The sequence below is a fragment of the Populus euphratica genome, unplaced genomic scaffold (genome assembly GCF_000495115.2).
Source record: "Populus euphratica unplaced genomic scaffold, PopEup_1.0 scaffold476.1, whole genome shotgun sequence".
Lineage (NCBI taxonomy): Eukaryota > Viridiplantae > Streptophyta > Magnoliopsida > Malpighiales > Salicaceae > Populus > Populus euphratica.
Window position 1 is genome coordinate 47,017 of NW_011500354.1, and position 23,273 is coordinate 70,289.

Sequence of the window (23,273 nt, forward strand, 5' to 3'; positions counted from 1 at the left end):
TTGAATTCAGACACAAGGAAAGTGATAATAATTAATAAGGAAGGCTTTGGCTTCATCTTTTTGGCAAAGATGGATTCCAAGGCTTCTTCTCTCCTCGTCATTGCATTCTTGTGCTTAATCTCAACTTCCTCAGCCTTCAACATCACCAAGATCCTTGCACAATACCCTGAGTTTGCAAACTTTAATGATCTCCTCAGCCAGAGCGGGCTTGCCCAGGAAATGAACAGACGCCAAACCATCACTGTCCTTGTGCTTGATAACGGATCGATCGATGGACTCTCTGGCAGACCCTTAGACATTGCAAAGAAGATCTTGAGTGCACATGTAATCCTTGATTACTATGATCAAATAAAGCTTTCGAAACTTCAAAAGGCCAGCACTATCGTTACCACATTGTACCAAGCTAGTGGTGTTGCAGATAATCGACAAGGTTTCCTGAATATCAGCAGAACTGCTGAGGGAATCAAATTCGGTTCAGCAATGAAAGGTGCTCCTCTCGTTGCATCACTTGTGAAATCCATCTACTCGCAGCCTTACAACATCTCGGTGCTACAAGTCAGCGAACCTATTGAGACTCCAGGGATTGAGAACATGGCTCCACCACCACCACCTGGTACTGCTGCCGTTCCCAAGAAGGCACCTGCTCCAGCTCCAAGCACTAAAACTCCACCAGCTGCACCTCCAACTGCCAAGACTCCAGCCAAATCCCCCACCAAGTCTCCTTCCAAGGCTCCTGCACCATCCAAGGAGGGACCATCTACACCAACTGAAGCACCAGCCGAGGGGCCAGTGGCTGCTGATGGGCCAGTGGCTGATGTACCCGCAGACTCCCCAGAGGCTGATACAGAAGTGGCTGAGGAAGCACCAGCTGTTGCACCTGCAAAAGCTGCTTCTTCACGTATGCATGTTGCTGGTGCAACCGTGGTTATCGGATTGTTTGCCTGCATAATGGGTTTTTAAAAGGCAAGCAATAGAACAAGGCAGAACAAATACCGGGTAAAAAAATGGAGTGAATGGGAACTGGATAGTACGAGGCTAGCACAAGAATCAATTTATTGTTTTTATTTATTTTTTTTGTATTTCCTTTGATTGTATCCACCCCTGATCACTGTTCGAAATGAAGCTTGAACCCTAATCGGGGGCAAACATAATTTGAATAATTTGATATTTACTGATAGATTGCAAATTGAAATTTTTCCACGGTATGTTTTATATGATTTATCAACATCCCTTGATTTTTCATCATGCATAATCCCAGTTTTGTTCACTTTCTTTCATGCTGCCAAGATTTGGCTGCAATTTGAGAGAGAAGAAAAGATCTGGACTAGTATTTTAATGGTAACAATCAAATTAGGAAATATGAATACTCAAATGAGAATAAGAAAATCAAATCAAATCAAATTAATAAGAGAAAATGTAAAATCAAGCTCAATAATCAAGACAAGATTAAACATTGAAACAAAGAACATGAAGGGTTTGATTTATAAGCGCACCACAACTTTCCCTAATTCAATGGCTGTGTTAAAACATGGAAGAACTACAGTAACATGAATTCGCCCTTCCATGTTGGCTCGTCATATGAACTTGTAAGAATAATCCAAAATGACTGTAAGGCTCCTAACCAGAATCAGAACAGAAAAATTTGGAAATGCAAAATCAACAGCTATGATCAGTACTAAGGTTTGAACCATTGAAGCAAATTAACTAGGTCAGCTTTTGATTAAACCCCACAGAAACACTCTTTAGACTCCAATCAAATTCAATCAGATGCATTGGTTGAGCTTTCGACCCTGTCGATTATCTTTGAGATGACTTTATCCATGTCAAGTCCCTTCAGAGGTCGAAACGGTCTTTTCAAGTTCTGCAATAGTTGAAAGATGAAGCAAAAAAGAGATAATTTCAAGCACTAGCAGAGGATATTGTCAATGTTTAGTAAAGTATGTCAGAGAAATTTTTGAAATAAATAGAGGAAGCAACTCTTGACTGATCTTGTAAATTCAAACATTATGTAAATGCTTCTTGAATGTGGAGCCATGTCCCAAGAGATAACATATCTGTAAATTATGTACAATTTTACCAATGACTCCCAGACTAAACAGCTAGTTTTTAGTCCAAAATTACAAATAAAATTATCAAATATAACAGCAATATAATAATGCAAAGTTTTACCCCTCAGTGATACAAGAGTGGATACTGCATGCAGATTTCGTTCATGCAACCATTGTTCTCTCTTTTCAAGACTACAAGAAAATGGTGCGTTAGATTTAGACTCGTTTAGGCTTCCAGAGATCAGGTTATTCATGAAATTTGTTGGTTCATGACCTCTAGCATCAAGCAATAAGCAATTTATTATTTAAGCTTGTCCGCGAGAACAGCAGGTCTACCTCCTAAGAGTACTGAAAAGAGTTCAGGATAATCATAAAATTATAGTTATAAGTACAGGAATCACCATCTAATGCCATGGTTACTAAAAATTTATGATATGTAAGAATTGGAGTAAGAGACTGGTTGTACAAAAAAAAAACGCATCACCTCTAGTATATCCTATCTAAGATGTTGCACAAGTACAATATCGCGGCGATCTTCCACTTTTTTAGTTTGAAGTAATCAGGAAATGGGGAAGACAAGGATTTCTTGTCTTTTATATGTGGAATGAGAAAATAAGAGTCGCTACCTAATATTATAATCACTAGAAACCCTAACCGGTCTCAGAAATCGAATACGAGGACTGATTGAATAAAAAAAAAGCATTAGCACCTTAAATATGTTTTACCTAAGGTAAACTGCATTGTTTGATTGTCTGATAAAAGCTAAGGTAGTGTCATGTTGTCTAATTATTAGTTTATCTTAGATTTAAGAAAAGTATACCTTGGTAAGGAAATTTATATCTTATCAAGTAAAAAGTTAACCGTTCTAATATCTATAAAAAAACTACCTTTTCAATATCAGGAATACATTTTACATGTAAATTCATAATCTTAGATATTAAAAGAAAACATAGTATTTTTTTGGTATTTTTGAAATATTAATCTTGTTCTCTTGGCTTTAATAAACTTGTTATAAAAGCCAAAATAGATGCTAAAACATATTTTTGCTTCTTTTGTTGTGGGAAAATACGACGAGTTTTTTGTCTTTGATATACTTGGTGATATGCATGAAGACAAAAACATTTTTTTCATTTTATAATTTTTTGCAATATTTTGATGAAAACCAGGTATTTTAACACTGAATTTGTGTCTTTATAATATAAAAATACAAACCAAACTTAAGCAAAATTGATAGAAAAACACATGGGAAAATCAAAAAAATTTAAAAGAATTTTTTGGAGTTTTTTTTTGGAATGGGCTGGACCCAACCCACCCATTTTGGTCTGGGCCGGTGCTACCCGACCCAGAGAACGCTGGAGAACTATCCACTATTCACATGTAATGTGAGCAGTGGAGAACAATATTGAAGAAGAACAATAGGAGGAAGGGAGAGGAACGGCTGACTGAGCAGTGGTTCACGGTGGCAATGGGCGAAGAGGACTAGCGATGATTTACAGAGGACGCTGCTAGTTATTCTTCCTTTTTCTCTGTATTTTCCTTCCGCCTTTCTTCTGTTTTCTTTTTCCTTCCCTCTATTTTTTGTTCTCCTTTTATTCTCCAGCAGTGACGGTGCTACCAGTGGCAGCGTTGTGGCGGTAGGTGATGGTTCGCGAAGAGGAACGATTCTTCTTCCTCTCTATGCAGAGACACCAATCTCTCTCTCTTTTTTTCCTCCCTTTCATCTGTTTTTGTTTACTCTTCCCTTGTTCTCTCTCTTTGGTCTTTATTTCTCTTCCTCTCTAGTTTCGTCCTCTATTTTAAAACAAATCGTTCCCTTTTGTTTTTTAACTCTCCTCTCTAAAATCTCCACCACCCCTCTCTATTTTCACTTCTCCAAAATCTCCTCTCTATTTTTGTTTTTTTAAATCTCTTTCTCTTTTAAAAACCCTTTGTTTCTTGTCCTCGGTTTTCTCCTTTGCCCCCCTGTTCTCTTGTTCTCCTCCTGTAATTATAGAAGGCAAAAGGAAAGGGTCACCTTGCCCTACCCAAGTGCAGGGAAAGGTGGTCGGGGCATGGCTTGCCATCCTGTTTCATTATGGTGGCAAGGTAAGGGAGGTATGGGTTATGCCAGGATTTGGTCAAGTTGAGCAGCAGCAGAGAGAGAGAGAAAATGCAGGAAAATCAGTTTTTTTTTAAAAAAAAAAGCTTCTCTTTCCCTGTTGCATGTCCAAGGGAAGAAGAAGAAGAAGAATAATGTTGTTTAAAATGACATTATTTTGGATTTCTTCTTTTTATTTTTTTTGGAAAAAAAAGAATTGAATTTGGGAATAACCCAACAGTGAGTTATGGCATAAGATAAGTTACATTGTTGTTTGATTGTTTTTCTAGATCACGTTTCTGTTTATTAATCTTTTCTAAAGTTTAAGGCAAATATCCCTTTGTAAAAGATCTTATTACGTTAAATCATAACTACTTCAAATTTCTAAATTTTAGCATCACATTTATTATTATTATTATTATTATTATTATTATTATTATATCTTTAATATCTAATAGTATACTCGACATTGTAATTTTATTCCTCTAAGTATTAAAGTCTACAGCTAAATCCTAACACTTTAATCATAAAGTAAACAAATTGATTAATGAAGGATTTTTTATATTTTGATCAAACCCTAATAGATAATTATAAATTGATTATGATATCCATTTTACATTTTAAAAAATAATAAAGGTGCAAGTTTTTGTTTTTTATGAAAATACACTTGAAAAGCTTTTAGAATTCAGCTTATCATGAAAACAAAATGTTTTTTTTTCAAAAATTTTGAAGAAAATTAGGTATTTTATACCCTCAAATTTCTTTATACTCAATGTCTGGAATACACCCCTATTTAGAGGGAGTGGAAGAGAGATATATTATTTTTATTATGGACAAATCTTGGCCCTTTATTCAGCTTGGGAGGATCTCGACGGTTGGTTAAAAGTGGTCATCATGAACTGACAAATTTTGGTAGTTAAAAGCTCTTTCAGTTGGCCTTTTTGGGTCGGCCCCATAACTGTTGTGGTGTCAATTGGCTAGAAAAAACCATATCATGGTGTAGTTAAATGTCGAGTCATCACAATGTTGTATAGTTTGTTTAGTTTGATAAAAAGATAAAACATTAAATCTCCCTAAAAATAGTCACCCCGACAACTTTTTCAGGTGAAAAGAAATAAGAAGATGAACAGGAACCAGATGACATGTTGTCTGGTTCCTGTTTTTATTCTTATTATTTGGGTAAAAAATAACGTTATTTTGATCAAAACACATTATTTCATTTAAATAAAATGGTGTCACTTTGGCTTTTAAGGTTTTAATTTAAGGATTTAATCAAAGTTCAATTTAGTCCTTTGGCTTTTGATTTCTTTTAAATGCACCCCTAATTAACCTTAAACTTTTGATTTTATGCAATTTTGTCATCGTTGAACTTTAGTATCAACCTCGAATTTCTGTCTTTTTTATTATGGTTCTTAGTCTTGCATTTATGCAAGTTGACTCTTAATTGACCATTAAACTTTTAATTCTTTTCAATTTCACCCCTGATTTCAATCAATTGAGTCCTTAGAGTTTGGCGACTTTTTCAAAAAAGTCTTTAGCTGTGAATTTTTTCAATTAAACCCCTAATTGACTCCAAAACTTTGTTTCTAGCGATTTTACTCCTGATTTGAATCAATTGATGTGGTAAAAATTAAATTTGATCTCTTAAAATTCCAATCTTTTTAATTAAGCCAAAAGTGGACTTCAAACATAATTTTTCACCAATTAAACCCCTAATAAAATTAATTTAACTCATTTACAATATAATTAAGTCATTACACTTAATTAAATCCTTTAATTTGACCCAGATTAATTCTTGAACATAATTAAACTTTTCATTTGGCCTATGATCAAATCAAATTAACCTATTACAAATCTAATTATTTCCTTATGCTTAATTTTATGTAAATTTGTTCAATAACTATTTAATTTGACCTTAAATGCATATTGTCTCTCCAGTTTTGAGTACATTGGGGTATAATTATGCTCCAAATTTATCCAAAATTTCAACCAAATTTTTTGTATGTACCTAGGATCTTCTTCGACTAGCTTTTACCACATTTTCAATCCTCCTTCTATTATTATTTTTTATTTTTTTCAGAAAAAAAGATAAATTTTCAGGAATAACTAAAAAATGGGTTATGACAAAGTTATCTCCAGGTATTTTAAAATTGAACTACCAAGTTTTTCCAAGAAACCATTTAGCACTTGATCTTTGTAAAATATGTAAACTCTACAAGCATGATAAATTTAGCCCTTTCTGAAAGGTCTTAGGAGGTTGAAACAAAATCAAACTAATGAAATGCATCAGCTATACAGCACAAATGGATGAACTAAATTGGCTATTAATAGATATTTAAGGTGTTGTGTTTTACCAGTAGACTAATGAATGTCTCCCCGCCCTCCTCTTGTATTTCAAAGCATCCCCTTCTAGACTGTTGACAATCAGAGAAAAACATCAACTAAATAGAAAATATGCATGAAAAAGGAAAGTTAAAACACAAAACAATATGTCAGTAGCATATTCAGATAATCTTCTGCAAAGTAGACTTGTTGTCTGTATTCTATGTTATCAAAGACCTTATCAGCTGACATCAGCAACAATCACTTAGTTACAACCAGGAAATGAACACAACTTTGACCATGACTAGTAAAATAATGATAAGCATCTTTGCATGTGCTTCCATCAAAGGTTTTTGGTGTTAATATCATAAACCACATCAATGTCAATCTCCATGATTCTTTTTTGCGTCCACACATGTATGCGTATATTTGTATGTACAGAATTGTATAAAGTTTGGATTCACAAGAAGTCGAATTGTCTTCGACATATGCAATAAACAGCATAAACATCCAAGATTTTGACTGCAATTTCAAATAATACATGGTAAATAGCCAAAATAGGAAATGGCTCAAAATTAGATCCTTTACACCATGCAATAAGTAAAAGCCCTTGATAAAATAAGCCACGCCAACTAACCATGAATCTGCTTTTTCACCCACATAAGGGAGTACTGACTACAAGAGCACTACCAGATATTCATCCAAGTACACAAAGCATTAAATTGTTGAAAATGTCATGATACGACAAATTTCTAAAACTAGATAAGAATCTGCTTCTTTATCCCGAAGAATACACATCAATTACAGCAGCAAAAAATAAGTAATTGAGCCGAGTGCAAAACATTTTGTGTTATTGAAAAGCTCCTACCACAAAAATTTAAGACTAGGTGCATTCCGCCTTTTCCCTAAGTGTGTGAGGTTGAGGTGTACACAAAGCGTCAGATTATTGAAAGCATCAAAGAATTTATTGGCTTTGGCAAACCAAGTAGAATCTTGAGAGTCTATTCAACTATTAGCTCTGTAAAGAAGTTACAAAATTCAGCAGAAGTACCTTCTCAGGATTAAGCAACACAGGGTACCAGGAAAAGCACTCAACAAACCATCTTTCACCTGCATAGCTATAGTCTTGAATGCATCACACTGTTTGCTGCAAGAATCAACATACCATACGGATTAGGAAATGCATGACACAGTATAAGTCTCATTTTTTTAGCATAAGTAACTTCGCTGATTGAACTAAGTTCTCCATTTTCCATTTTCCTAGTAAACAACCACACGCATTTAAAGAAAAAAAAAAAACCAGCAATTCCAATGAATCTCCTTGGATGGGATCTTACTGTTCAATCCTTTCCTTTTTGGGCAGCCAAATAGAATTTTTACTAAATACAAACAATATTCCTATTTCTTATTTATCAAAACCTCAAAAAAAGACCAAAACTGATTGAACTAAGACATCAACACCCAAGTTACCAACCTAATTTTGCTTACTCGAAATAAACCCACCCCCAAGTTCTTGGAAACCAAACACAATCAAAGCTAGAGAGGGAGAGTAAAAATTCATTGAAGCCAAATACCTAATCACAACTTCGACTAACAATAGCAACAAAAACCTCTAATCCTCTAACAATGACAAGGCCACTTTACTCCTGCTAATTTCAATAAAAAAACACACAACAAAAAACAAAGAGAATGAAAGAACCAGCCCGAGGCTCGAAATTACAATTCAATTTCCTCTACTTTCTTTCACTTTCTCAGAAACCAAACAGAAATCAACTAACCAAACCCTAGCTCCACTATCATGACATTTTAGTTTTCTCCTCTACTTTCTCGCAAACCAGACATAAGAGATTAACTAATAAAAAAATAAAACACTCACCAATGTTCGATCACAGTAGTCTTATTGACTCCATCACCAATACAAGTACTCTCTTCCTTAGCATCCTCCTCGTCCTCGTCGTCTTCTTCTTCCTCCTCCAGCGAGTTGACCTCCGCCTGCGCCTCCGTAGAAGTCGCGGTTACAGTCTCAGTCTCAATTTTCACCTTCTTCTTACTCTCTTCTGCTTTCCCTTGCTTTCTCTTCTTCCTCGCGTCGGTAGGTAACTCAGTCAACCTCGCATTAAGTCGCTTAGCTGCGCTCCTAGTCATCCGAGCCGACCTCCGAGTCGCGGGCGTCGGCGACGGCTTCGGTTTGGTCACTTCAGCCTTCTTTCTTGGCGCCATCACTGGAAGAAAGGAGGAGGAGAAGAAAAGGAAGAGTCCGTACAAATTCGCCTCCTTCCTCTCACTGTGTATGAAAAAAGCGTGCGGTGGTTAGCGTGATGGATTTTGAACGGCGTGTGATTGGGTTTGGTATAGTGTTTAGATGTGATGAGAGATTGAAAGGATAAGATTCTGCCACTTGGAAGAAAGTGTTGAGGCGTGATATGTATTCCCGTACTCCATGGGTCTCCTTGCCGTCCAGCATGCAAGGGATTTTGTCTTGTTGCGTGAGGTGGGCGTTGGTTGGTTAGGGTGTGTTTGGTAGCTCAGAAAATGAAGATTTCGGATCGAAAATATTTTTATGCAATGTTAGCGAAAGAGGAAAAATACAATGAAAAATTAAATAGATTCATCGCATCAAATGCAAAATCCGATTTTATAATCAAATCTACCACCTTGTCTATAATATATTTATCTTAATGCTTGAGTCATGGGTTGATCAAGTTACCTTCCTAGTTATTACAAAAGTGGATAGCGCAGGGGAAACAAAATCTACTTACGTGGCGGATTATAAACCAATAGGGAAGCACCACGTGGAACCTAAACTCCATCTCCATGCTAACATGGCAAAATCCACCGAAATTCTTAGCCATCCACTAAAAATAGAAAAATCTAACGAGCACGTAACACCATCAAGGCTCAGCCTCTCCCTCCCCCATGGCTTCTTCTTCTTTGGCTCTGTTATCTTCCTTCAGAGGCCCTGAATTACGCAAAACAAAGCTCCTAATCTCTCACTTAAAACACCCCAGTGACGTTTCATTTTCATTTCAGTGTAGAAGGAGCAGAATCCCACCAATTTTGTGTTCTGTTTCGGTCTCTGACCCTCAAGTCCTCACTGGACGACCTGATGATTTGGTTGCTTCTATTCTTTCTAAGGTATGATACCATTTATGCTTTTTTTTAATGTGTTTATCACTTGTAATTGATTATAAGAGTGTATATATGCATGTAGAAATTAACGGTTTGGGATTTTCTGGTTTGTTGTCTCTGAAACTGAGTAATCCTTTAAACTAGGTTACAGAAACGGACAGGGGGGTTTTGTTATCTAAAGAACAACAAGAAGAAGTAACTCGAGTTGCGCAAGAGTTGCAGAAATATTGTGTTGCTGAACCAGTGAGATGTCCTCTTATATTTGGAGGTAAATTCAATTATTGTACTAGGAAATTTGGTAATGTAAAATGTTCATCTATGATTATGTTAAGGGTTTGGTTTAGTTTAACTACTAATCAAATGGTTTTGTTCAGAGTGGGATGTGGTATACTGTTCGAACCCAACTTCCCCTGGAGGTGGCTACAGGAGTGCGTTTGGCCGTCTTGTTTTTAGAACAAAGGAAATGATCCAGACTGTTGAAGCTCCTGATACTGTCAAAAACAAGGTTTCATTTTCTGCTTTGGGGTTCCTTGATGGAGAGGTATCCTTGAAAGGTAGGTCCATGTTCATTTTACTCCACGAACGAAAACTGAGTTGAAAGATATGGCATGGCATTGTCCTGCTATGAAACTCTTAGTGAGGTCTAAGATATGATTTATAGAGTTGTGAGATATGAATGTATGATTTTTTAGCACTCTATCAAATAAATATCCCAACTTAAAAACTTAGCTATTAAATAAGTTTTTAAGATATAATTTATATTATTCTCTAACAATGTTATTAATTTATGGCCTAAGTCTCACCTTGATTCGACATTGGTGTTATCAATTTATGGCCTAAGTCTCACCTTGATTCGACATTGGGATGCAATGTTTCTTATCGTCTACGTGATCCTGTCAAAACATTAGATTCAACGTTTGTGCATATTGCAGGTAGGCTGAAAGCCTTGGATGATTGTTGGATTCAAGTTATATTTGAGGCACCTCAACTGAAGGTTGGATCACTGGAGTTCCAGTATGGTGGAGAAAGCGAGGTTAAGTTGAAGATCACTTATATTGATGAGAAGATCAGGTTGGGAAAGGGCTCAAGAGGTTCTCTGTTTGTTTTTCAAAGACGCAAATAGACTATACGAAATGTTCATATCTGCAGATTCTGTTTTTCCTGTATTCCTACGTTGTGTTGAGGACAACAAATCTTTTGTACCAGCTTACTTTGCTGCTTGTGAAAACTGGGATGAGATTTTTTTTCATGTACCAACAAAGAATCGTTTATAGCAGCAGCCTAAGAGCTGTGAGTTAACATCATTGAGGCAAGTAATCGATGAGGAAGAGAGGTTTTTGAGCTCTTTGATGGAGTACTTGGAGAGCGAGCTTGAGAATGACTACTGTGTCATCACTCATTATGTTTTGTGGAGATTTAGATTGAGTTTATGCTGGTGAAGGAGGAGTTTCGATACTTTTCCATAGCCAATTTTATTATACGAACTACACTGACCAATTAGTCTTGACACTCATTGCTTTCAGTTTTGTTAATCTGATTGCTGCATCTGGAATTGAAGAGCTTTTAGCTGAGTGGAAAGTACGAAGAAATCATTGCTGATAAAACAGGAATCCAACATTTTTATTGGAAAAATGATCATGAAATCAAAGAATATACAATTGACATTGAAATACAAAATTTTTATGTTTATGATCTTATCCCATCATCAATTCAAACTCGTTAAAATCAACCATTCCGTCGAAATTCAAGTCCGCAGCCTTCAACATCTTCTGGATCTGCTCCATGTCCCACCCTTTGTCCAGTCCCAAGCATTGCAGCACTCTCTTCAACTCCACTGCTTCGATATATCCATTACCATTCTCATCGAAAATCTTGAAGGCTTCTTGCAACAATTGATGGCGATCTGAGCCATCTTCCAATCCATTCAGCACCTCCTCTACAAGCACTTCTTCATCGTCAACACCACCTGGTAGGTCAAAAATAGCCTGGTCTTCTTCTCCTCCTCCTTCAACATATATCAAACCAAGCTTTTCCACCACCCGTCGCGCTTTCTCCTTCTTTATTTTCCCATTGTTTTCCATTCCAAACACAGCAGTCAATGCCCGGATCATCAACTCATCGGCTTGACGCGCTTTTTCTTGCTCGCAAGTTGGAGTTGTTTCAAGACAAGTTGATGAGCTTGGTCCTGAAACTCCTAGTGCTTGCACTAATCTGCTGCATACTCCAGTTATGCCAATCATATTGGAATACAAGATTACTAACAGACGATAAATTCACAGGATTCCCGAGAAAATACAGCGGTCAAGGGACTGATAACTCTACTGCTTTTGCAGCAAAATAAATAATCATAAACAACTTGATTTCCTTCACTGCATGATAACTCTACTGCTTTTGCAGCAAAATCATAAACAACTTGATTTCCTTCACTGCTCTACTCTCCATTTCTTATATAGTGAGAATTCTTAGAGAAAACCCTTGGTGTTGATCAAATTCACTCCAATGCCATCATATATTCCCTCCCATTTTATGTTCAATAGTTTCTATTCGATCTGATTAATATCTTACATGAGAAAGCTGGCATGTTCTCTTACATTATTGTTGGTCGGTGATTCACCGTGCATGCTGTATTTATTAAATCCGGTGCAGTGTATCAACCTCTTACCCCCGTTGGTCTTCTGTGCAGTCGCAGGTAAAGGGCAATTAATTTGACACTAAAAAAACAGAAGGTAGATCAAGAATTTTCTGAACTCTTAAACATTTGATTAGCAAAACAAATGACAGATCCAATCAAGCCATTCGTTTTCTCAAAATGAGGTGCATACCATTCCAAGATTCAACTATGTGTTAGGATTTTTTCCCGTGCCTCAAATTGTAAATGCATCAACTAGCAGTAGCATGCCTAAGTTGAAGTAGAGAAATGATGCAGGTGGAAATGAAGCAGGTGGTTCTGATCAATCAATATATATATATTAGATTTACCATAACTAGGTACCTAAGAAGAGGTGTGGGCCACCACCAAGGGTGATTGACCTGACAAAAAAACTTGTGACTTTCCATTCAACTGTTCAATCAAATACAAATTTTGCTAAAAAATTTCAAAGTTCTTATTAAATGGGGTTAGTTGTGGTCCGTAATGTATAATTTGAACTAATTTTATTGTTTTTCTTTTTACTTTTGGATTTTCTAGTTTTTTTATGATTTTTATTACTTTTTTTTTTATTTTCAGATTTCTTAATTGGTTAAGGTCAGATTTAGATTTATTTAAAAAGTTTTAAACTCTTTATAGATATAGACAAAAATATTCCTTAATAAAATTTTAGATGGAGTTTTTATATGGTGATCCTATTCGACAATTATGTATTACTTATAATTGGATTTTTTGTATATTATTCTATTTAATAGAATTATGTATTATTTATGTTTGTTGTTGTTGGTTATGCCTAAATATAATCAAGAAAAATCAAATAGATGTAATTCTTAAATGTAGCAAGAACATAAAATTATTGGTTCAGTTTTCTTCTCAGTTTTGAAGTCATAACTGGGCCAACATGATTTGAGCACTCTAACTTCAAAATTCCAGTAATAAGATTTGAAGGTGACATGAAAACCAACTAACAACTCATCAAAATTAAGATTTAAGATTTTTAAGCCATCAATTACTAACGAATCTTCTACCTCACGATGCCAACGAGTACAAGCTAATGATATTCTTTCTAGTGCAAGCACCTTCCTTGAAGCCTGGAGGGTCATGGAAATCCACCCTTGAATATATGAGAAAACTTTGAAATGCCCTGCAAATCTCACCAGTTGCGTGAGAAATGATTTTCCTACTCTCTCTGAGGGCACAAAAGATGGAAGAAACCGCGTTTTGTTGCTGTACTGTTAAGATTATTACTCTCTGATTACATATTTTAAGAGTTCAATAATGTTTTCTTCTTGCATTTTCTGCTCAAATCACGTGCATGCATACACTGTTTCTTGCTTTGTTTATTCTCTTCTCTCTGCCACTACTGTATATTTATTTATTTATTTATTATATGGTTGGCCATGCTGCCATCATGCTTTGATCCACAGGAAAATGTTAATTATGTTCTTTTCCTTCTTTTTTATTGTACGAGAGAGTAGTTCCGTTGATAAAACAAGGGCAAAAGCCATTAATTACAAAGCCAAGCCTGTGAATCACAAGATGGGTTCAGAAATGCAGGAGACAAATTAGTGGTAATGATGAAGTATTAGCCCTCAAAAGTTCCATAAAACAAGACCTCCAAGCTATAGGTCTTCCACCATCGAAGCAAGCATTTCAAGTGCAGAATGTGAGCATGGAACCAGTAACAAACATAATGTTATGATCATAATGCCAAGAATCACATGTAGTCTAACCAAACAATTAAGTACAGAAAAGGGTTGGACCGTTCATTACTGAATCCAATCGGATACAATGTCAAAGATACATGCTCATGATTAAACTACAACAATCCAGATATTCCCAGTCTCCCTTATACCCAAAATCACTGCATTCATAAGAAAATTTCTTGTAATTTACTCTTCGATATGAAACTTGAATATGAGGTTGCATAAAAATAAATTTTGCAAGAAAGTTACAAAATAATCTTCCGAAAAAATGGTTTTGAGAATCATCCATTCATGCTCCATGTTTTACAAAATTTACAGTTGTGGTTTAATTTGCACAATCTTGCTTTCTTTCTTAAAGCTATGATTGCCACCTCCATTGCATTTTTCCTCCAGCTCACCTGAGCTGCAAAAAGACATGGAAACTTTGGAAGAGTAACTCACCCAATGCGGAAATCAAGCAGGCAGCAAAATACCTTCAGTTTTGCGTAACGCTGTCAGTATCGAGAGCATTCCATCTTCCAAGTTAATAACGGTTGGCTTCAGCTTTATAAGATCATGCACTTGTCATTGCAATTACATGCTATTGGTGTCGCCGCCACAACTCTGCAACTTGAGCAATCAGAAACATAGAACTCTCCTAGACCTTAAGTTTAATCATGGACATAGTCATGTGCTTGCTGAGAAGCTACTGTACAGTAGAGAGCCATCCACAGAGTGGTGAAGGAGGTTAATCTAGAGTTATAAAGATTATACATTACCTTCCAAGTGTGTTTTATTTTTATGTTTTTTTCCTCTTTCAAAATGAGTACCAAAAAACTCTCCAAAAAGTCTCATTCATTGAACGAATTAAATCCCACCAGTGAATCTCCCAAGTCAAGTTATTTATGGCTGTATATGTGTGCAGAGGAGCACCTGCACGTATAACCTTATAAACAATGGCTGTAAATATTTACAAATATCCTTTTGGTACAGTCGTGATCAGTATAAATAATACCTCTAGTTCTGGAAATAATACATTTAAACAATGACAAGACCCGTTCTGATCTTCAGTTAATTAGAGCCCTTGATATACTTAACCCTTCACCAGCTTCTGTTCCACTAAGAATTGAGAACTCATCCGGCAATGGAACATTGAGCTCTGAACAAACAAACTGAATGATTTTTCTCGTTGCGGTCCCAAATGAAATTTTGTTCAAGGTAACTGCAATGGCAAGCCTGTTTTCAATATCACAAAAACCTGTGGATCCACCCAGACCTGAGTGCCCAAATCCATTAAAGGATCCATCACTTGCACTAAATCTCTCAAACCCTAATCCAAATTTCCCATTTGGCAGGACTAGATCACTGTATTCACCCGTACCCATGAACTCGTCATGAATTCTGGGGTCATTAAAGACTGAGATGACATTATTTTTGCGAGAATCATTGCTGGATACAGAGCCATTATCAGGTGAACTAGTATTGCTGATGCTGATGCTGCTACTGCCACTAGTGCTATCAACAGCTATCCTGGTATAACCATCACGATTACTTTCTCCACCACTACCATTGTCCTTGGAATCTTTACTTTGCTTTGTCTTCTGCTCATAACCATTTTCTTTTTTCTTTGAAGCAGAACCCACTGCCTTGCTCGTTTTACCATTCTGCATCTTGGAGGTAATCTCTGAAGAAAATTTTGGGATGTGGGGGTGGCTACCAAGGGGTGGTGTGGACAATGAGGAATGAGATGGTGGGACCAGGCCTCTGTCAACAAGAGATGCATAATAGCGTGCAAGGGCACGGGCTGAGCAATGTCCGTTAGCGGCTGGTATAATAGCGCGACGAATGTTCAGCGTGTTAGACAAAGCAAGCAGTGTAGTTACTAGTTGAGAAATGTTCTCTGGCTGGAAGGTGGAGGGAAGTGCAGAGAGACTACCAATTTTTGATAGCTTGCTAAAATCTTCTATATCTATTGTCAGCCATGCAAGTCGAGATTCCACACCTGAAGGAGACGCATAACAAGCATTACTTCCAATCATGAAAGGAACTTTGAATTTACAATTTCTAGGAGCATTATAACTCTATCCATGGAAGTAGTAACAAGTAGAGAATATGTCAACTTGAAAAGGGACAATTGTGCGTGCAAATCTTTTTAGAATTTATGCTAGCAAAGCAAGAACATTGAATAAACAGATCTTAACAGATACCCGGTGGAATTCCAACATATAGCTCGCCTTCAATGTTGAGAGGCCGAACAAATGCTTCCTCCAGGATCTCCTGAAATTTCTTACCAGAAGCATGCTGTTTCATTTAAGCAGAACATTAAAATGGAGAGCAAATCAAAAATCCCTCTGAAAACAGATGCAGATGTCAGCTTCGTTATTCTTTCATATTCAAACACTTGAGCATGGAACTTTACCTCAATTATTCCACCACAAAGCCAGCCAAAAGACAGAAAGCGATACAACTGCACCTGGCCAGGTTCTGTCTCAGGTGCTGACATTGTAATCTGTTTCAGACATTCATCCCAGTCAGTCAGTAGCAAAGGATTTTCTTTTCTGAGGTTGTCCAAAGCGTTTTGCAATCCAGCTGTATGATTAAGCACATGGTGGACCTAAATGAGAAAAAAACAAATAAGCAACATATATAGAGCTTCAGTGGTAATCAGACAAGTTTAGCAGGTCTTACAACATAAACTTTCACACCTTGATGAGATTCTTCCCATTTGTTCCAAATTCTGGCCAGATATTAGCAATACTTTCATCGAGTGTGAGTTTTCTGCAAGACAGTGTGTGACATTTGTAACAAACCACAAATATGGAAGTAATCCTCGGATTCTAGAACTTTCAAGATCACTCCAGCAATGAAATTTCCTTACAAGTGGGAAAACTTAAAGATCAAACCTGACCATCTAATCAAGAATATCTGACCCACCTGTATCTCCCCAGTACACTATTTTTCTCATATTTTACATTAAGTTTACCTTAAATTACTTCATATTCTGCAGAATTACTCCTACTAAAAATGATATCCTATCTAAGAACTGGCAAGGACCACAAACGCAAAAACTTTTGACCCAAAACAAATGCATGGCAATAGATTATCATATACAGAATGAAAAATCAATTGCAAATAGTTCTATGTGCTAACTAGAAAAGAAAATCATCTAGTCATATAACCAAAATTTCGAAATAGATTATGCAGGAAAACCAGTGCTTGTATCATTATGTTTTTAGGAAGGATCGTGCACCCAGTATTCCTGCAACATGAAAATTAATCAAAATATTTTGCCTAACAGTTCAGTAAATTTTAACACAAAAAAGGCTTTGCTTTCATTCAATTACCACGACATACCCATTGTCAACAAGCCAATGTAACATTCCTGCTGTGATGCCCTTTGTTACAGAGAATACGGAGAAAAGGCTATCAGGCTGTACAGGGCGAGGATCATATCTACCGAGTACTCCAGCAGCAGTGTCAATAATAACCTCTCCATCTTTATAGGCACATACCTTAAGAAATCAAATTGATAAAGTAACCAAAATAAACAGCAAATAAGATAGTTATCTTTTCCACATAAAAAGCATAAAAGCATTATAAATTAACTAAAGGATTAATTTTAGTGTTGTTAACAAGTTATTCTTAAATTTCACATTCAGGCTACTTTGCCAGAAATTGTTGAACCAAGCAGACCTGGATGCCAAGTATTTTATCTTCGTTCCCTAGCTCAACTAAAATCTGCCTCAGCTTTGCCTCCACTTCAGAATGAACTGGTGTATCATAGATCCACTGTGCATTTGCTGATGGTCCCTTAGCAATCTTTCTGGAAATTGAGTTTACAGTTCAAACAGAGATGAACTAGAAACAAAGAGTTAAAAAATTGGCACATTTGTTCTGGATAGACTCACTCTTGCAAAACAGATTCAGCAAACGGTCTCATGATATCTTGATACACTATGCGAGCATTCAACGTAGAAGAAAGCCCTAAATGCACATCAAAGGAAAAGTTAAGAAATGCACAAGATTTTACACTAAAAGTTACCAGTGTAAAAATTTTGTTACTGACCTCTCAGAAGATTAACAACCCGTGAAAATATTACCATATCACCAGGAAATGCATCAATCTGAACCAACACTTGTTACTCAATCTTGATGAAATTTCCAATAAGAAGATCAAGAAATCTATTGATAGAATTAAAACAATATGATAGGACATACTGGATTAAAGCGTTTAACTTCCTTTTGGCTAAGATTCATCTTTTCCTGTAGCACCTTCATGTTTCTTGTTCTTTGCTCATTCAAAGTTTTAGCATATTCCTTTACAGAAGCACCATTAAAGATTGGACTTGCTTATATCCAAAAAGAACTCTAGAAGCAGGCAGTGCATACTTACAGCAGCTTCATTTGCTGGTGTTGAGGCACGGAAGAATATGCTGGTCACATCCATAGCCTGCTCTGGAAGGTCCAGGCGCAGCTTAAGTCCCATTTCAGCAAAGGAAGACAAAAGAGCAACATGGTCCCCCTGGATGAGAAAGCATATCACTTACTTAATACTGCAAAATTAAACAAAAATTGTAGAAAATAGAAACACATTGGAGCAATGACAAAACCAACAGTATTGTACATAGTTGAATTGGCATATCTTATGCAAAATGGTGGTGAAAGATTATGAAAATAATGGATAATTCTCAGCTATACTTGACTGGTAATTTGATTTTAATGACCAATGTGCACTTTTGAGCAAGTCTCAGCAAAATATGGAATACCAGCAACAGGTTCAGCATACAAAGTAATGGCAGAGACAGAGACAGGGTAAACAATATGCTAAGGGGGATACAGAAAACTGTCCCTGCAAGAAAAATTATGTTGTTGGTTATCAAATTCAATCATCAGATCTGTTATACTGATTCTCTATGATTCCAATGAATTATTGGCAGTACCCTGACAGGAAAATTTTCACAAACCTCAGCAGTAGCAAGAAACATTTTAGCTAGTGATTGTTTCATAGAGCTTGATATTTTCTTTGTAAACCCAAAGTCAAGCAAAATTGGACGATGTGGAGGTTCTTTGCTGACCAGAAAATTACCTGCAACACAACCAACACAAAAGCATTCAGAGTAAAATGATTCCGATGTAGGGCACAATTAGGAAGAATATAATAGAAGAAAGGGGGGAAACGTGAAGTAAAGAAATGGAAGAAAGAACATATGTTTCAATATTCAATTTCAGACCCATTATCATGTTTCATTCATCGAAATAGCTCCCTGAAAGAATGTCAGTAGGTGTAAAATACACATCAACAAGGAAAAATCTGGGCACACGTTCTCTTTTTCTTTCCTTTTCTGAGGCAAACAGCCAGAGATTCTTTTTCCTTTCTTCCTGTTACACTACTAGTAAGCAAACACTAGACCAGTGGTTGAGCGAGCAAGAGAGAGGGTATACCAGTATGAGGGTCACCATTAAAAAATCCATCAACATATATTTGATGGGCATAGGCCCGGGTGATTTCTTCAACAATCTTTTGTTTGTTAGCACCACAAGCTTCTAAGGATTCAAGGTCATTCAAACGAATTCCGTCCATATACTCCAAAATTAGAACCTTTTCAGTCGACTGTCAATGAGAGGAAAATAACATGCAGTAAGATGAGTGAAATGATTGTGCAAAATTTTCAATGTAGACCGAGCAAAAGAGGTACCCAGCAGATAAAAAGTTAGGAGTTTTCTCTTTTCAAGACCCATTCATCAAAATGCTAAATAGAAATTAGAAACTGTCCATATTATGTCAAAATAAGAAAAGAAACTAGCACAACTAGGCTTCACAATTGTGGCCTCCAGCATGATTCATTTTCCTCCCCGCCACTCTGCCCAGGCTTCACAATTGCATTGATATTCTTTTTTCTCCTATGTATTCCTTTTCTAAGAATGGTTGTTAAAATGGAGATTTGTCAAAACTCATAAATGTCAACAAAGATGCCTGCAATAAGGCCTTCAATAGTTTCTTTGGACAGTGAGAAATGTTAATAAATTCCTAGGACAAGAAATGTTCAGGGTTTCATCCTGTTGCACCTGCACTCTAGCACGCAACTTCATTATATTAAGAGGTTAAAGCAAAATGATACCTGAATAACCTCAGGGATCAAAACATACACTTGATTGATGGACTTGTCGCTGTCATATTTGTTTGTGCAACCAAGATTTTTAGACACGGTTCTGGTGTTCTCTATAAATCCAAAAGACCACTGTCAGTAAGAGAGAAAAGTATACTACACAGTAGAGATATATATCAGTGCACTATATATGAAAATCAAAAAGAGAATATTAATGGAAGAAGAGATTGTAGAACTTAAGAATTCAAAATTCCCTGTATTGTCCTTGCACGGTGTTATTACATTGATCGGGAATGTCTGATACCAATTCATCATGAGGAGTTGGAATTTCACTTTCAATAAAAGAGCTAGAAACTGGCTGGATACACCATCGCCAACCATCACTTTCATCTCTACAACATCCAAGCTCACCAATGCAACACTGTAGTGCTAACCCTAATGCTTCCATTGCCATAACAGCACTGTGCCAAAGCCTTCACAACAGCTGCCACCAAATCACCACCAGAACCAAGTTGGTGTCATTGAAAGTTACCATGAAAGCACCACACTGTCTTGACCACTGTAATTAAAGTCAACCTCACACTGCCACCATCACTGCTGTTCTCACCACCCTCATAGAGTGTATCGACCATGCCCAGCTGTTGCCTCCACAACCAAAGAGTATATACAACCACCAAAACCCAAATATGATCACTACAACTACAAACTTTGCTGCCGCCGCTACTGCCAATCATCATCACTGCTGACACCATACAGCTGTCATCCCATTCACTTCATTGATATATTAGAAACTTAATATGCTATGCATGGTATGGATTCTAACCATGATCAGATTTAACTATCCAAATAATTGGATTCCATTTTCAGTATTTCAAGTCCCAATACCCTCATCCAGACCCGGCCTTAACACTCATTTATTATCTATTGGTTGTAAAAGAAAATAGCAACTTTGTGATGTCATCTACAGAATTTCATGTATGGAAATATCAAAAAAGACAAAGTTTACCTGCTTCATGGTTGAAATCGAGTTCTTTTGGAGTTTCTTTGCACCATTCATCAATCATGGGATTGAAGTTATATTGTGGTTCTGCCCAGGCTATCCAATCAACAATGGACTTTGCATCCCTCAAGTCCTGCAAAACAATAGCATACAACATAACCACGCAGGACTGCAGCATTTGCTTTCCATTCTAGCATCTCATAACCCAAACACAAAAGAGTCTCAAAACCTCCAATATGATTGCCTTGATGTCTTCATGTTGAACTTTAACCACCACCTCCCGCCCATCAATTAACGTAGCACGATGCACTTGCGCAATCTGCACAAAACATAACATAAAAACCACGAGATTATTCCAAAATGCATAAATACCCCTTGTGAGAATAAGAAAGCACAATCTCCACACTAAATAGGCATTCACACTAACTCCGCACCACAAACACAGTCTAAGGATCTTACCGACGCTGTTGCCAGTGAATTTTCATCAAAATCCAAGAAAATCTCCTTCATGGATTTCCCTAGTTCTCTCTCTATCGTACGACAAACCTATAGCCAACCAATCAACCAACACCACTCGCGAATAAACAACTGACATTATAAGACAAATACTAAAACAACAGTAAAACTAAAAATCCTTCAAAAACCTCAGTTCAACAAATTCCCATGATCAATGTTAGGAAAAAAGTTATATATAAAAAAAAACCTCCTGCAACGGGCGAGGCGGGAGGGAGTCTTGCAACTTCTTGAGAAGCGAAATGTACGCCGAAGGAAGGACATCAGCACGAGTGGACAAATACTGTCCGAGCTTCACCCACAAACCTCCCAACTTTATCATCATATTACGCAGACGCTTAGCATTCCGCTCGTGTGTTCTCTTCCACAACTCCTCGATTTTCCCATTGTTCTTCATAAATTCCTCTCTTTTCTGTGAAGCCTTCATGATCATCACAGTCTCAGCACAGGGGCGTCGTCACTTAAAAAAATAATTAAAATCTCAGTTAATTCGAAATTACCTTATAATCGAGGTATATCAACACAGCCAATGAGAACACTTTCACGCGTCTTCTGTAGATGTTTCCCCACCCCATCGCTAACACAGAATCAAACGATGTTACGTAAAATCAAGTTACAATTAAGCTTTTAATTGCGAACTCGAACACAAAATTACCTGATTACAGTAGTTGTTGTGGAGTATTAGTTAAGAATTTGGGAATTTAAAAGGATTAGAGGGGGAAAGGAGGAGCTGCCAGGGGAGAGGCTGAGCAGAGAGCGAGCGAGAGAGACCGGGAGCGGGAGGGAGAGAGCATGAGAATTCTTCGAAACGACCTTAAATAAATGTCGTTTATGAATTGATAGAATCTAGGCGGGACCCTTGTGTTGTTTAAATTTGATATCAAGTATTACTAATCGATTAGGCACCACTTGTTTGATGACACGTGTTGTGGTTAGTTTGGTAGCTATTACCCGCCGTATTGCGCTGCACCACTTGTTTGATGACACGTGTTCCATTTGGATTTAAAGTCACTCGCGTTGTTTGGTAGCTATTACCCGCCGTATTGCGCTTAAAGTAGATGATTAGAGATAATGGGCGAACCTTGAAAGAAGTCCCCAGTCTATAAGGGATATTCCGATTAGATCCTCAATGTATCGATATTGCTTTCAATTGGTATACAATACATCAATCGAATAACATTTTTGTTCGGTACCTACTTAAATTGAAAGTCTAAATAAATCTTAATTAATAAATTTTCATGGTCCTAAAGATAGTGATTTATAAAGTTTTAAATATACATTGGTAACATTAAAAAGACTTAATTGAGATAAGAAGGCAGGTCGAGGATGTAATTAAGATTTTTCCATAAATTGAGGGCTTTTATAAGGTTTGGAGAGAGATTGTTTGCTAGAAACATTGACTTCGAACATTGAGCGCTACTGATTTGTAAAGATATCTCCTTGGCATTAAGCTTGGTTAATTAATCACTGTGTACGTGGATTTTTAACAAAAAAATAGTGATAAATTAGTACAGCGCATTAATCTAGAAGAATGGAAGGTGGCACGTGTTGCAGGTCCTTGCTAACGGTCCACGTAATTATTGAAATTGGAAATTCCTTGGTAGTAGAAAGAAGTTAGGAATTGAAAATTGCTTGGAACATATAATAATGTTTAAAACTTTCATTGAAAGTAAAGGTTCTATACCTTCATTACTTATTGATTTTGTAGAATAGTGTAATTGTGAAAAGAATATGGAGGGAGATGG

The 23,273-nt window shown here is 36.7% G+C and overlaps 4 protein-coding genes across 4 annotated transcripts; 1 reads left to right on the plus strand and 3 right to left on the minus strand.

Moving 5' to 3' along the window:
* Window positions 1-442: 442 nt before the first annotated feature.
* LOC105113981 (uncharacterized) lies at window positions 443-9,045 on the minus strand. Its single transcript, XM_011010356.1, has 4 exons — window positions 8,324-9,045; window positions 7,499-7,594; window positions 6,480-6,534; window positions 443-941 (listed from the first exon to the last, which is right to left on the minus strand). Exons 1-4 carry the CDS (start codon window positions 8,665-8,667, stop codon window positions 534-536), a joined length of 903 nt encoding a protein of 300 aa, XP_011008658.1. The 5' UTR covers window positions 8,668-9,045; the 3' UTR covers window positions 443-533.
* Window positions 9,046-9,298: 253 nt separating this feature from the next.
* Window positions 9,299-10,921, plus strand: LOC105113982 (Plastid-lipid associated protein PAP / fibrillin family protein). The gene is made up of 4 exons (XM_011010357.1): window positions 9,299-9,582; window positions 9,721-9,844; window positions 9,951-10,130; window positions 10,509-10,921. The coding sequence occupies exons 1-4, from the start codon at window positions 9,364-9,366 to the stop codon at window positions 10,697-10,699; spliced, it is 714 nt and encodes a 237-aa protein (XP_011008659.1). The 5' UTR covers window positions 9,299-9,363; the 3' UTR covers window positions 10,700-10,921.
* Window positions 10,922-11,175: 254 nt separating this feature from the next.
* On the minus strand, window positions 11,176-11,941 carry LOC105113983 (calmodulin-like protein 2). Its single transcript, XM_011010358.1, has one exon. It carries the CDS (start codon window positions 11,814-11,816, stop codon window positions 11,271-11,273), a length of 546 nt encoding a protein of 181 aa, XP_011008660.1. The 5' UTR covers window positions 11,817-11,941; the 3' UTR covers window positions 11,176-11,270.
* Window positions 11,942-14,746: 2,805 nt separating this feature from the next.
* On the minus strand, window positions 14,747-22,363 carry LOC105113984 (uncharacterized). Its single transcript, XM_011010359.1, has 19 exons — window positions 22,184-22,363; window positions 22,029-22,105; window positions 21,719-21,949; window positions 21,475-21,561; window positions 21,245-21,334; window positions 21,022-21,148; window positions 20,028-20,128; window positions 19,351-19,519; window positions 18,873-18,994; window positions 18,302-18,430; window positions 18,127-18,225; window positions 17,975-18,032; window positions 17,817-17,892; window positions 17,602-17,731; window positions 17,263-17,420; window positions 16,614-16,686; window positions 16,328-16,522; window positions 16,116-16,209; window positions 14,747-15,910 (listed from the first exon to the last, which is right to left on the minus strand). Exons 2-19 carry the CDS (start codon window positions 22,101-22,103, stop codon window positions 14,976-14,978), a joined length of 2,949 nt encoding a protein of 982 aa, XP_011008661.1. The 5' UTR covers window positions 22,104-22,105; window positions 22,184-22,363; the 3' UTR covers window positions 14,747-14,975.
* Window positions 22,364-23,273: the final 910 nt, after the last annotated feature.

Excerpts from the sequence above, each read along its gene's own strand:
- LOC105113983 (XM_011010358.1), bottom strand. The coding sequence starts at position 11,816 with ATGATTGGCATAACTGGAGTATGCAGCAGATTAGTGCAAGCACTAGGA.
- LOC105113981 (XM_011010356.1), bottom strand. The coding sequence starts at position 8,667 with ATGGCGCCAAGAAAGAAGGCTGAAGTGACCAAACCGAAGCCGTCGCCG. Across the intron at positions 6,535-7,498 it reads TGTTGCTTAATCCTGAGAAG|AAGGGGATGCTTTGAAATAC; the intron begins GTACTTCTGCTG and ends TCAACAGTCTAG. Across the intron at positions 942-6,479 it reads AGACATTCATTAGTCTACTG|GCAAACAATCCGATAACCAC; the intron begins GTAAAACACAAC and ends CCCATTATGCAG.
- LOC105113984 (XM_011010359.1), bottom strand. The coding sequence starts at position 22,103 with ATGGGGTGGGGAAACATCTACAGAAGACGCGTGAAAGTGTTCTCATTG. Across the intron at positions 21,950-22,028 it reads TGATATACCTCGATTATAAG|GCTTCACAGAAAAGAGAGGA; the intron begins GTAATTTCGAAT and ends ATGATCATGAAG. Across the intron at positions 15,911-16,115 it reads ATATGTTGGAATTCCACCGG|GTGTGGAATCTCGACTTGCA; the intron begins GTATCTGTTAAG and ends CGTCTCCTTCAG.
- LOC105113982 (XM_011010357.1), top strand. The coding sequence starts at position 9,364 with ATGGCTTCTTCTTCTTTGGCTCTGTTATCTTCCTTCAGAGGCCCTGAA. Across the intron at positions 9,583-9,720 it reads TTGCTTCTATTCTTTCTAAG|GTTACAGAAACGGACAGGGG; the intron begins GTATGATACCAT and ends CCTTTAAACTAG. Across the intron at positions 9,845-9,950 it reads ATGTCCTCTTATATTTGGAG|AGTGGGATGTGGTATACTGT; the intron begins GTAAATTCAATT and ends GGTTTTGTTCAG.